Source organism: Netta rufina (assembly GCF_964035555.1).
Source record: "Netta rufina genome assembly, chromosome: Z".
NCBI classification, from domain to species: domain Eukaryota; kingdom Metazoa; phylum Chordata; class Aves; order Anseriformes; family Anatidae; genus Netta; species Netta rufina.
Genome location: NC_140126.1, coordinates 32,881,771 through 32,895,343, shown reverse-complemented (window position 1 = coordinate 32,895,343; position 13,573 = coordinate 32,881,771). Strand labels below are relative to the sequence as shown.

General features: G+C 42.0%; 1 protein-coding gene across 1 annotated transcript in view; it reads left to right on the top strand.

Moving 5' to 3' along the window:
• MLLT3 (MLLT3 super elongation complex subunit) overlaps positions 1-13,245 on the top strand; it is a gene marked incomplete at its 3' end in the record, with an annotated part of 138,199 nt that extends 124,954 nt beyond the window's left edge. The window contains exons 9-11 of the mRNA XM_084305161.1: positions 1,878-1,949; positions 3,583-3,654; positions 13,114-13,245. Of these exons, the coding sequence (XP_084161287.1) occupies positions 1,878-1,949; positions 3,583-3,654; positions 13,114-13,245 (276 nt within the window). The remainder of the gene's footprint in view (positions 1-1,877; positions 1,950-3,582; positions 3,655-13,113) is intronic.
• Between the last annotated feature and the right edge of the window lie 328 nt (positions 13,246-13,573).

Here is a 13,573-nt window from a genome sequence, read left to right as displayed (position 1 = left end):
CCTGTCTGCTATATTTTCATGGTGCTTGTCACCCTGGGAAACATATATACAATTTAGTCATTTATACCAAGGGAAGTAGAAATTGGAAGCAACTTGGAGAAAGCTGTCAGTGTGGGTTCAGGATAGTCTAGAACACTTGTTTTTGCAAGCCTTTTTTCCATTGTTTTATTTGCAGAGTTTTGTACTGTGCTGTGACTGTCCAGGATGCTTTTGGAAAAATCGGTGCATATTGACATTGGTCAAGAAAATTTACAAGAAAATGTGAAACAAAATCTCCATGGTCTGATATACATTTTCTTTTGATCACAGAATCATGGAACCTTAGAATGGTATGGATTGGAAGACACAGTTACAGATCACCCAGCCCCAGCCCCCCTGCCATGGGCGGGGACACCTCCCACCAGACCAGGTTGCCCAAAGCCCCATCCAGCCTGGCCTTGAGCACCTCCAGGGATGGGGCACCCACAGCTTCTCTGGGCAACCTGTGCCAGTGCCTCACCACCCTCTGTATAAAGAATTTCTTCCTAATATAAATGTACGCCTTTTTAGTTTAAAACCATTCTCACTTTTCCTATCATCCCTGTCAAAGAGTCCCTCTCCTGCTTTTCTTTAGGCCCCCTTTAGGTACTGGAAGGCAGCAATGAAGTCTCCCTGGAGTTTTCTCTTCATGCTGAACATTCCCAGCTATCTGTCTTTATTCACAGGAGGGGTGCTCCAGCCCTCTGATCATCTTAGTGGCCCTCCTCTGGACTCACTTTAAGAGGTCCAGGTGCTGGGGTCCCCAGAGCTGAATGCAGGACTCTAGGTGCTTTTTAACGAGAGCAGAGTAGAGGTGGAGAATCCCCTCCCTCACCCTGCTGGCCATGCATCTTTTGATGTAGCCCAGGATATGGCTGGCTTTCTGGACTGCAAGTGCACATTGTTGGCTCATGTTGAGCTTCTCATCAACCAACACCCCCAGGTCCTTCTCCTCAGGGCTGCTATCAGTACATTTTCTGCCCAGCACATAGTGATGTTTGGGATTGCCCTAGCCCAAGTGCAGGATCTTGCTGGAAAAACTTGATGTTTTTCAGAAGAACTGATGATGTTGCCGGTTGGGAATGATGTGGTGTTTAACTCTACTTTTAGCTTCAAAAAATGTATGTTTTATGTCTAGAAGTTGAAAGAAGAAACAACAATTTTATTTCCCCTAAACGCTCCTCATTTGTGTCCTAAAATTTTCATATTAAGCAAGGTGTTCTGCTGCTTGTTGACATGCTCTTTTTAATTGTGCTTCAGTCCTGGATGAAGCATTCTTGATTCGTATATGTTGTAGTAAGTGGCTTTGTATTGTATTGAAAGAAGGGTACCATATAAGCGCAAGACAAATTTCTGTCCAGTAATATTTTTCCTAATTATATCTTATGCGGTCATTTCAAAGACTGTTTCAGAATCTTTGCTTCTCTACTGTAGAAGGAAAGAGACAGCCTTGATTAAAAAACAAACAAACAAACAAAAATGGGAAATGTTTACTGATTAAGTGTCACTTCAAAGGCACTGGAGGGTACTGGAGGGCATCATTTTGTATCTGCAAAATAAGACCTTTTCTTACCAGCATGTGAAAGATACAGAAGAGTGTTGAGGAGTCTTTAAATGACATTAAATTAATTCCTCTTAGGATTGGTGATGTTTATATCACCTCATTCCAGCAACTCAGCATTTTCTGCTTTTTTTTGAATAACATGGGCAGGTTATATTAATTAAATAGTGAGAAGCCCAGTTTGATTGTTTTCTCCAGATGTCATTTTCCTTGTGTTATTAACAGATAAAAGAATTCTTCCTGTGTAATTGTATCCAATGATGCATTTATTTTTTAATGGATTTTCTTTGTTTTCCAGATTTTAGAAGTGAAAAGTCCAACAAAGCAAAACAAATCTGATAAACAAATTAAGAATGGGGATTGTGATAAGGTAAATGGCAATGAAATAACAGTAAACTACCCTAAAATGTGATATTAATGTGTTTGCTGGAAACAAGCTTAAAATACTTTTTGTTACAGAGTGAAAATCTCAGTCATTAGCATATCTTTGCTTTGGGTTCCTTTAAATGCAGATCATTCTCTGTTTTCTTTCTTTTGTTTTTGGAATTGTTTTTTCATTTTTTTTTTGTTTGTTTGTTTGTTTGTTTTTTTGGGAAAGGGGGTAATTCTTCTGTGCTATGTAGAAATGTTTTCTGTCTCTTCAATACATGTTGTTGATTTGGCCAATGCCACCAGATGTGAATCTGCCACGTATTTTCTTATTTTCTTTTTTACCACTTATTTTCTCTACTTTCCACCATGAATTTGCGCTGTGCTTCAGATTTGAAGTGATAGTCTTTGAACAGGAATCTTCACAGCTGTAATCCTAGTCAATAAATCCATTGATGAAAACCCTTTTCCAGAATCCTTTCAAAGGACTGTGTATTAGGAAATGGCAGTGTGATTTAACACTTTAACTAGGATGATGTGAAGCGACAGTTACATTTACCACTTAGAAGGATAATTTTGTTCAAAATCACATCAGCTGGCCACGGATAAGAGCTTTTAAGTCCTTGTGTGAATGAACATAATGTAATTTCCCAGTGTGGACAATCTCCTCTCAAGGTTTATATAGGGCAGTATTTCCTTTGCACTAACATGAGGTAGGAGACCAGTGTTGAAGTATCTGTTGCTAGATTTTCAATGGCCTGATTCATGCACTTTTTTTTTTTTTTTTTTTTAAATTTCCTAAGCTTGGTGGTGTATTTCTTTGTGTTGAAAAAAATGTTTCTAATGTCTCATGCTAAAGGAGAAAGTTTATACTTTGGAGAAGTGGGAAAGGTTTGATATCCCAAGAAGGAGGAAAGTGGAATTTACCATTGGATTAATCATTCTTGATCTTTCTCCCCTTATGTCTCCTTGTTGACACAGAAAATTAATGATGCAGCTTTAGAGAAAGGGGGATTTGATTGTGAGCCTTTGATTGCATGTCTTGTGTGGAAAGGTGGGAGATGGTTTTTAAAGATGCTGTTTTGACATCCCAAGTCTGTTACACACCTTTTGCCTCAGCTAAGGTGGAGACTCTTCTATAGCAAAGGACCATCCAATTTCCAAAGGGAAAAGGTGGTTGTCTCCTGAACTCCTGCAGTTCTTTAAATATATATTTTTGTGCAACTGAAAAATACACTTTGAATGAAGTGGAAGGTTCCTACTGATTGCTTCTTTTGTATGAATTGGCTTACTCTGTTAGGGTTTTTGTGTTGTCATATCATACTCACAGGCAAGCCCAGCTATCCAAGATTCTTCTGAATTTCTGCCAGAATAACTTCTGATGGTGGCTTAATACTGTAGCAGTACCTTAAGATTTTCAGTGTCATGAAGTATCTAAGAAAGCCCATAAAAACTTACATTTGGATTGTATTAAACTAAGGAAAGCCAGCCTGTTGAGTGAGAAAATTTAGCTCAAGGAAGATTTAAAATAAAATTTCCTTTTGTATTGTTTTTGAAGAGATCTGAAATTTTTGAAATACACAGCTATGACTTAATTAACAAGTTGTTTATGGGGGGGGGGAATTTGTTTCTAGGCATATCTCGATGAACTAGTAGAGCTCCACAGAAGATTAATGACACTGAGAGAGAGACATGTACTGCAGCAGGTGAGGAGCACTCTCATGAAAAATAACAGTGTGCTCATTGAAGTTGTGAAGTCACTTTTTTTTCCCCTTTCATCTAAATCTCTCTAATCAGGTTTAATATCCTTTAAGCCTGTATAATCCATTTACTGCCCATTACACTTTCAGTGCAGTTTAGGGAATTTTTATATAAGCTTTAGATTGTGTTGCCACAGTAAATGACAGGACTAAAGAACAAACAAACAAAAAAATAAGGTCTATGAGATACGTTTTTCACCAATTTGTCTTTATATTTTTCAACAGATTGAATCACTAATAATGAAAACAGGATGGGGGAATATATACAGCAGTGCACCATAACTTGATAAAAATCTCATTGCTTTTTGCTGAAAATGACAGGCATTTTCTCTGAGACAATTAAAATGCTTTCTTTGATGGAATTTAAAGTCAAACTCACTTTGGGGAGAAACACATATGGTTGAGTCTTATGAAATCATGAAAGTGGAAAAATAACAAAATGTACAAATTGAGAAGACTCCAGATGTATTTACATGTTATCCAATAGTAAGAGCTGTCATTCTCTGTTTTGGGTGGCATTGTCAGATACTATTAGATTACAAACTGTGAAGACGAAGCAATAAGCAGTATTAACAAAACAGATGTAATTGTAGAGCAGATGGTTATATTATGTTTTGCACCATTAAGTGCCACTTGTCGACCTGTTATAAAGACGGAAATATGTACCACTTCTAAATGATTGCAATCACTTATCAAATTTCTCAACACTTGGATAAGTGTGTTTAAAATTTTTATTCTGTAAGCCTCAGCATTAATCTGTGAGTGTTTGTTAGTCCAGGCTTAATACTGTGTGTAAAGATCAGAAAACAACTTGGAGGGCAGTGAAAAGGAAAATTATGGTTATGAATATTCTTAGTTAAAGAGGAATCCTGATGGCAGTGTATTTCATGCTATGAAATACAATGATACATATTTTTTATCCTTAATATTAAATGTACTGTCATTTCACAAGTTCACTTTTTCATTAGTACAAATTAGTACTTTTTTTTTTTTTTCCACCAAAGCACACTTGCAGAATGGCACATTTTTATTTATATTGGGAAATAACTGTGCAGGAAAGTAAAAAGTAGGAATTACAGCACCCTGTCCACTTTACCTTATTCATTAATTCTTAGAGTTTTCACATAAAAAGTGTAACTGAAAAGCCACCACACTGTAAATTCATATAATGATAGAATCAATAAGGTTGGACAAGACCTCCAAGATCATCTGGTCCAATCATCCCCTTACCCTTAATGTCACCCACTAAACCATGTCCCTAAGCACCATGTCCAACCTTTCCTTAAACACCCCCAGGGACGGTGACTCCACCACTTCTCTGGGCAACCCATTCCAATGTCTGACTGCTCTTTCTGAGAAGAAATGTCTCCTCATTTCCAACCTAAGCCTCCCCTGGCACAATTTGAGGCCATTCCCTCTAGTGCTATCGCTAGTTATCTGCAAGAGGAGGCCGACCTCCAGCTCCCCACAGCTTCCTTTCAGGTAGTTGCAGAGAGCAATAAGTTCTCCCCTGAACCTCCTCATCTCCAGACTAAACACCCCTAGTTCCCTCAGATGCTCCTCACAGGACTTGTGTTCCAGGCCTCTCACCAGCTTTGTAGCCCTGCTCTGGGCACACTCCAGAGCCTCGATGTCCTTCTTGTAGTGAGGGGCCCAAAACTGAACACAGTCCTCGAGGTGCAGTCTCACCAGAGCAGAGTACAAGGGGATAATCACCTCCCTGGTCCTGCTGGCTACATTTGCTTCCTAAGCAAATATTTCACCAGTTTTCCAAGGCATAATCTGTGATTTGTTTCATTTGACACAGCAGAGCACAGAGATGTCTATGCATACCTAAATATTGGACCATGGCTAGACAGCAATTGGTCTGAAATTACATTTTAAAAAGCAACCTTCCTGACCTCTTTCATTGTAAAGAAATGGTTTACAGCGATAAGGCATCTTCTTCTTTTCTCTCTGTGATTTGCAGTGAAGTAGCAGAGATAATTATGTCTGAAATGAGATGTTAATGCTGCATGTCCCCTATGTTCAAATTTGGCTATCTGAAGCTGAGTTCCTAAAATCTGTGGTTTTGGGGTAATTGGTGTTATAATGACCCCTAGAAAGACAAGAAGATTTCAGGTAGACTTTGCCTTTTATTTTGAAGTATCAGAAGGTGTATCTTCATCTGCTGAAAAACCTCCTTAAAGCCAGCGTACTAGACAACGCAGGCATAAGGAAGAAATTGGGAGTGTGCAGCACTGCTGAAAATTACATTGCTCATGTCTACAAGGTACTTAAATTCAGATGGCAACTGTCTTCTGAAAATTTTCTGCAAGGGGCAGCTTACAGGTCTGGAAACTAACAAATGGCCTAAAACCCTCCATAAACAGAAAAATGACTATGTCATTAGTTGCACTTCAGCTTCCTTAAACATACACACTCATTTGCTTGTTTAAAGGCAGATAAATAGTTGTACTATGATGGATAATGATGAAACAGAGCTGGAGAGACATTATGTAAACAGAGATGTACATTACAGCAGAAAAGCAAAGCTTACTATAGCAGGAACAAATGAGATATTTTTGTACTTTGCAGCCTGAGCTCTCTGAATAAAACATTTTAATGCTGTGTTTTTAACATTATAACTGTCAGACTTCCTGGCAACTAATCTCAACCTTTTTTTCTTTTTCAAGTATTTCTGAATAGCATGAGGATGTGAATGCTAATACTGTAAGTCATGAATTCCTCATTGACAGGCATACAGGCAGATGTTTTTCATTGAACTGTCTGGGTTTATCTTGATATATTTTTGTACATCCATTAAAACTTTGGGAGTTAATTTCAATCTGGTTTACTATGGTTTCAGTCTGGTGCCCTGACATAGTGGCTATATTTCTTAAGGGCAGGATAAGGGACATGTTAAAAATATTTATGTTTTCTTTGGTCTAGGGCTTAAAAGCCCAAATCAGAACCTGAACAATAAAAGTGCTTATCAGTTGTTGTTGTTGTTTTTAATGTAGAGTGCTGCTTAAAAATACATGTGGTAACACATTTATGTAATTTTTGTTCTTCAAATCAGATATATTGCTGTGGGGATGGTATTCTTGAGAGGCGGTATTCTTCCACTGTATCTAACACAAGGAAGCATTAGACAGAATTGTTCAGTTCATTCTTCCTGGCCACAGCTTCTGAAAACTTCTTGTACAGCTAGTTATTTATCACACAGTGGATATTCAGGGACTGTCTGTGATTAGGTTTCTAGCTTTAGGAGCTGGATTGACTCCTTATCTTCTCTCTTTGATGAGGCTCAATAGCAATGAGAATGAAAATGAGAATGATAAACAACACATTGAAATTTCCTTCTGATAGCAATCAGTTGTATTCTATTTGAATTTTTCTCTCATATTGGTTGCAGGACAGTAGGAGATGAAACAGTTACAAAAATCAACAAATCAATAAGTGGACAAATTAAGTATGCAATTTTAGAATAAAAATTCCCATATGGAAAAAAATTAAAGCCAAGAGGCACAGATTTAAACGAAGTGTCAATAAGAGGAGGATCATTCCTAAGTACTTTCAGAATTCTGAACAGCTGCAAAGCAAATTTAACATAGATTTTGCTTTTATTTTTTTTCCAACCTGTGGAAAGTCGAAAACAGGATGTGATGGGAAATGGGGATTTTTACTGTAACAGGCATTCCCCTTGTACTATTTCTCATTTCCATTCCATTTAATTCACCCTGGGCTATGTCATTCCATGCCTGGCAATGTACATGAAGTTATTTCATTATCACCGACATAATCTTTTCTTCTGTGGTCTCAGCAGAAAAAACATCTGCTTATATAATGCAATGGGTAGAGGGAAATCTTAAAACATTTAGTGTAAATTCATTGTTCTTTTACAAGTTGGTGTATTTCTAGCAGATTTGTCATTTCAAGGTATATTCTGTCAACCATGTGTGAATCACAGAATTGAAGGAGTTGGAAGGGACCTCGAAAGATCGTCAGGTCCAACTCCCCTGCCAAAGCAGGTTCCTCAGAGCAGGCTGCCCAGGTAGGCATCCAGACAGGCCTTAAATATCTCCAGAGAAGTGTATCTCCACAGCCTCCCTGGGCAGCCTGTTCCAGTGCTCCGTCACCCTCACCATGAAGAAGTTCTTTCGCATGTTGGTGTGGAACTTCCTGTGCTCCATTTTGTGGCTGTTACCCCTTGTCCTGTCCCCACAAACCACTGAAAAGAGGTTGGCCAAATCCCTCTGTCTCCCACACCTCAGGTATTTATACACATTGATGAGATCCCCTCTCAGTCTTCTCTTCTCCAGGCTGAGCAGACCCAGGTCTCTCAGCCTTTCCTCATAAGGAAGATGCTCCAGGCCCCATATCATCTTAGTGGCCCTCTGCTGGACTCTTTCCAGGAGATCCCTGTCTTTTTTGTACCGAGGAGCCCAGAACGGGACACAGTACTCCAGGTGAGGCTTGACCAGTGCAGAGTAGAAGGGGAGGATCACCTCCCTTGACCTGCTGGCCATGCTCCTTTTAATGCATGCCAGGATCCCATTGGCCCTCTTGGCCACCAGGGCACAGTGCTGGCTCATGGCCAACCTGTCATCCACCAGGACCCCCAGGTCCTTCTCCTTGGAGCTCCTCTCCAGCAGGTCATCCCCCAGCCCGTACTGATACTTCGGGTTGTTCTTTCCCAGGTGCAGGACTCTACACTTGCTCTTATTAAACCTCACTTGGTTTCTTCCTACCCATCTCTCCAGCCAGTCCAGGTCTCGCTGAATGGCAGCACAGCCTTCTGGCGTGTCAGCCACTCCTCCCAGCTTTGTGTCATCGGCGTACTTGCTGAGGGCACACACTATTCCCTCATCAAGGTCGTCGATGAAGATGTTGAACAAGACTGGACCCAGCACTGACCCCTGGGGAGCACCACTAGTCACAGGTCTCCAGCCGGACTCTGCGCTGCCGATCACCACCCTCTGAGCTCGGCCAGTCAGCCAGTTCTCAACTCACCTTACTGTCCACTCCTCTATCCCACACTTTCTCAGCTTTACTATCAGGATGTCATGAGAGACAGTGTCAAAAGCCTTGCTAAAGTCAAGGTAGATGACATCCACTGCTCTCCCCTCATCTACCCAGCTGGTGATGCCATCATAGAAGGCAACGAGGTCGGTTGAGCACGACTTCCCCTTGGTGAATCCATGCTGACTGCTCCTCATAACCTTCTTCTCTTCCAATTCCTTGGAGATGGCATACAGAATGAGCTGTTCCAACACCTTTCCAGGGACAGAGGTGAGACTGACTGGCCTGTATTTTCCCAGATCCTCCTTCTTGCCTTTCTTGAAGACTGAAGTGACATTGGCTATCCTCCAATCTTCAGGCACCTCTCCTTTTCTCCAGGACCTTTCAAAGATGATAGAGAGTGGTATGACAATCACCTCTGCCAACTCCCTTAGCACACGTGGATGCATCCCATCAGGACCCATGGATTTGTGTGCATTGAGCCACTCAGCCGCTCCTTGTCAACAAGAGGGGAGACGTCCACTTCACAGACGTTTTCTCCTTCCTCCAGGGTCAAGGAGCAAAGACTGAAGCAAAGAAAGCATTCAGTATCTCTGCCTTCTCAGCGTCTCCCATTACCAGGACACCCCCCTCATTCAGCAAGGGACCCGCATTGTCCATAGTCTTCCTTTTACTGTTTACGTACTTAAAAAAAAACCCTTCTTACTATCTTTTATCTCTTTTGCAAGCCTCATCTCTAGGTGGGCTTTAGCCTTCCTTGTCACATCACTGTAGGCACTGACAATGCTTCTGTACTCCTCCCAAGAGGACAGGCTCTTTTTCCACATTTCATAAACCTTCCTCTTCTTTTTGATCTTATCGATGAGCTCCTTGGTCATCCACACAGGTTTCCTGCCCCCCTTCCCCAATTTCCTACTCTTAGGGATGCACTGATCCTGAGCTTGGAAGAAATGCTGTTTAAATGTAGCCCAGCTCTCACATGCACTCTTGCCTTCTAGCAAGCTAGCCCATGAGATACTCCCAAGCAGGTCCTGGAAGAGGTCGAGGTTGGCTCTCCGAAAGTCCAGGGTAGCAATCCTGCTTTTAGTGTTTCTTCTTCCACCAAGTTCCATCTGGAACTCCACCATCTTATGGTCGCTGCATCCCAAGCTGCTCCCGATCTTCACATCCCTAACAAGCCCATCCCTGTTGGTAAGGACAAGGTCCAGGAGCACTCCCTGCCTCGTCAGCTCCTCCACCACCTACATCAGAAAATTGTCTTCAACACATTGTAGGAACCGTTTGGACTGCACATGCCTGGCCAAGTTGCTTACCCAGCAGATGTCTGGAAAATTGAAGTCCCCCATGAGAACCAGCACCCGTGATCGTGAGGCTACTACCAGTTGCTTGTAGAAGGCCTCATCGACCTCCTCCTCCTGATCTGGTGAACTGTAGTACACCCCCACAACAGTGTTCCCCTATACCCGCCCTTAACTATATCTGATCCCTTTAACAACTTTTCCAGGGATGCAAAGTCCTTTTTAATATTCCTAATTTTTCTAGTTCCTCATTTTCTAGTTGCAGCTTCCCAGGATCCAACCTGAATGACAACAAGAGGATAATAATCCTCCGGTTTAATGAGCTGTGGCAGAGCCTTCCTAGCGTCTCTGACATGTGACCCAGGAAGACAGCACACCTCTCTGGATAGGTTATCTGGGCGACAAGTGGGAGCCTCAGTGCCCCTCATCAAGGAGTCTCCGATCACTAAGACTCTCCCTTCATTTTTGGCTTTTTTTGGCACTGTTTGTGGTGCAGTGCTCTGCCTGGCCCTGATCCCTATGCTCAGTACTTCCCCCAATCTTGACACGCTTCGCAGGGTTGCTTCCTGGGTTCAGACTACTGTCCAGACCCTCAACCTCATCCTTTTCCTGCTTGAGAAGGGAGTTGCCTACAATTACCCTTCTGTCTTTCTTGGTGGAGGCAGTCTTGAGGCATGGAGTCGACTTCCTCACCCTAGGCATCCTCCAGGGTAGACTTTCTACCTCATCCTCACCCACCGGTCTCTCAAGCTCCAAGACCTCAAACCTGTTGTGTAAGGGCACCTGGGAAAATGGGGCTGGTAGGAAGGGGCGTTGCCTGCGAGGTCGAGCAAGGACCTGTCTCCATTTCTCCCCAACTCCCAGGTCCCCTCTCTTTGCCCAGCTGTGACAGGGCAGGGGGTCCACCCCCATTTGGGGTGTCTCACCCCGGTACCCCTCCTTCAGGCCTTGCAGGGAGTTGCTCCACCAGTCTATCTCCTGCTCACACTCCCTGATGGCCCTCAACCTCTCCACCTCCTCCTTCAGCTCTGCCACCAGGCGGACCAGGCCATCCAGCACACCCTGCCCATGCCATTCTGATGTGCCCTGTCCCGTTTGCCCATCCTGGTTGCCGTGCCCCCTAGGGGCAGCTTTTGACTGTCAGGGTAGAAGGGGCGCTGCCGGCTCTGCCTACACCTCATCAGCCTCCCTCGTGAGGGCTGCCAGGCCCTGGCAGCTCCCTCGGCTGCCTCGAGTGGTCTTGTTGCTGGAAAAAAAGCCCTGCCTGTCCTGATCCCCTGCTCTGCTGCAGAAGGCGTCTGCTCCGGAGCTGATCACCTCGGCAAGAGTAGGTATCGGTAAGAATAGGTATATATTCTCAGTAAGAATAGGTATAGAATAGGTATCTCTTTCAGCTGTGGAAAGGAAATAGAGCAATAAACTCAGTATTAAAGAGCAGTGTTTCAGTGGATGTGTGTCTGGAAGGTCTAGAACTGTGTGGGTTTCAAACTGAAGATTGCAAATATGACATTGAGCCTATCCAGAGGGCCTTAAAAGAGATGCCTGGAAAGGCAGAGCAGTGTTCTGTCAGTCCATGCCATTACCAAGAGGCCCACTTCAGGATGGGGTGAGTTGCCTTTCCACATGCTCACTTCGAGTATCTGTCTCATGGAATGAAGAAACACATAGGAGATCCATAGTCATAGTGTGTTGGCACTGTGTTAGCCCTGTGACAAATTATGCTTTGGCTTTTCAAGATACTCAAGATACTGTATGGGTATTTTAGGTAGACGCACATCCTAGCACTTACATGTGTGTAGCATTACTTACTACAGAAACTCAGTGTTGAATATAAGCACTCTTTAAAAATACAGACTACAATTTAGAGAGTACAGAATGTCAAAACAGTAGAAAGGCACTGCTTGGATGTGTACTGTTGATATCACAGAATCACAGGCTGGTTGAGGTTGGAAGGAACTGTTGGAGGTCATCTTGTCACTGCTATAGCAGGGCCATCTAGAGCCAGTTGCACAAGATCATGTCCAGATGACTTTTAAATGTCATAAAGGCCATTGAAGCCAAAACCTCTGTGGACAACTTGTGCCACTATTCAGTCGTCTTCACAGAACAAAAAAAAAATGTTTTCTCAAGTTCAGAGGGAATCTCCTGTGTTCCAGTTTGTGTCCATTTTCTCTTCTCCTGTCACTTGGCACCACTGAAAAGAGCCTGGCTCCATCTTCTTCACACTCTCCATTGAGGTATTTATATAAATTGGTAAAATCCTTGCTGACCCTGTTCTCCTCCAGGGTGAACAATCCAAGCTCTCTCAGCCATTCTGTGTAGGAGAGGTGCTCCAGTCCCCGATCTTCACAAGAATTCCTAACAGCTCTTCTGCTTCTTGTTTGAATGAAAGCTGTGATTTTAGATTGAGTAGTCACCAAGGGAAATGGTCTTACTTTATTAGTATGAGTCTTTCAAGTCTTTCATGTGTGATTTGTTTTTGTTTTTGTTTTTTTTTTAATGATTTTTTAAGTCTGTTATTAAAGAAAAAAATGCTAGTATGTGAACTAATGATAGATTTGAGAGCTCCTGTGTACATTTTCTTGTTGTTGTTTGATTTAGACTAGATTTTGTAAGGATTTCTTTCTATTGCTTGCAGAAAGGCTTATGTCAGTTATTTTGCTGCCTTGTTTGTCAGCTATACACACAGTAGATAGCCCAGACAGACCTACCTGTTTTGTTTGTTGTTACGGTGTTTCATTGTTGCTGTGTTTGGTTGGGGTTGAGGGATTTTTTGGATTTTGTAGTAAAAGACAGACTTATAAAATATGCAGATTTTATTTTAACATTTGAAAAATACATTCTCAATGGTAATGTTTTCTGGAACAGCAGATGGGTAGGCTGATGTTACAGTTGATGACAGTCTGAAAAAAGACAAGGTACTACAGTCTGGACCATAGTTCTGTGTCAGAAAGACAGTGATAAGGATCGAGGTTCAATTTGCAAGTGTTGGTGAAGTGGGTTTGTTCTATGCTTTTTGTGTGATACTTAGAGGCATGTTAATAGATATAGTGGATGTCTGATACAACTAAAATGTTCAACTGCATTTTTTCTTTCTTTTCAGATAGTAAATCTTATAGAAGAAACTGGACACTTTCATATCACAAATACAACCTTTGACTTTGATCTTTGCTCACTGGACAAAACCACAGTCCGTAAACTACAGAGTTATCTGGAAACATCTGGAACTTCATGAGAATTGAGCATCTGGCTGTATCAAAAACTGTTCTCTAAATGAAACATTCAGAATGATGCAACCGAAATGGGGGGAAAACAAAGCAACACTCTTCAGCTTTATTTTTCCTTAAAGCCAGTCATCATCTCTTGATGAAGGAGAGGAAAAGTGACAAGACTCAGAGGACTGCTCTTCTCAACAAGAAAATGCTCCGGAAGATTTTGCCTGGATAGCCTTGAAAAACAAACACAAAAACAAACAAACAAAAAACCTTGGTCTTAATGAATGTGTATGGTATCATGTATCTCTCTGTGGTGTTCCAGTCCACAAGATGAATGCATGTTCAACA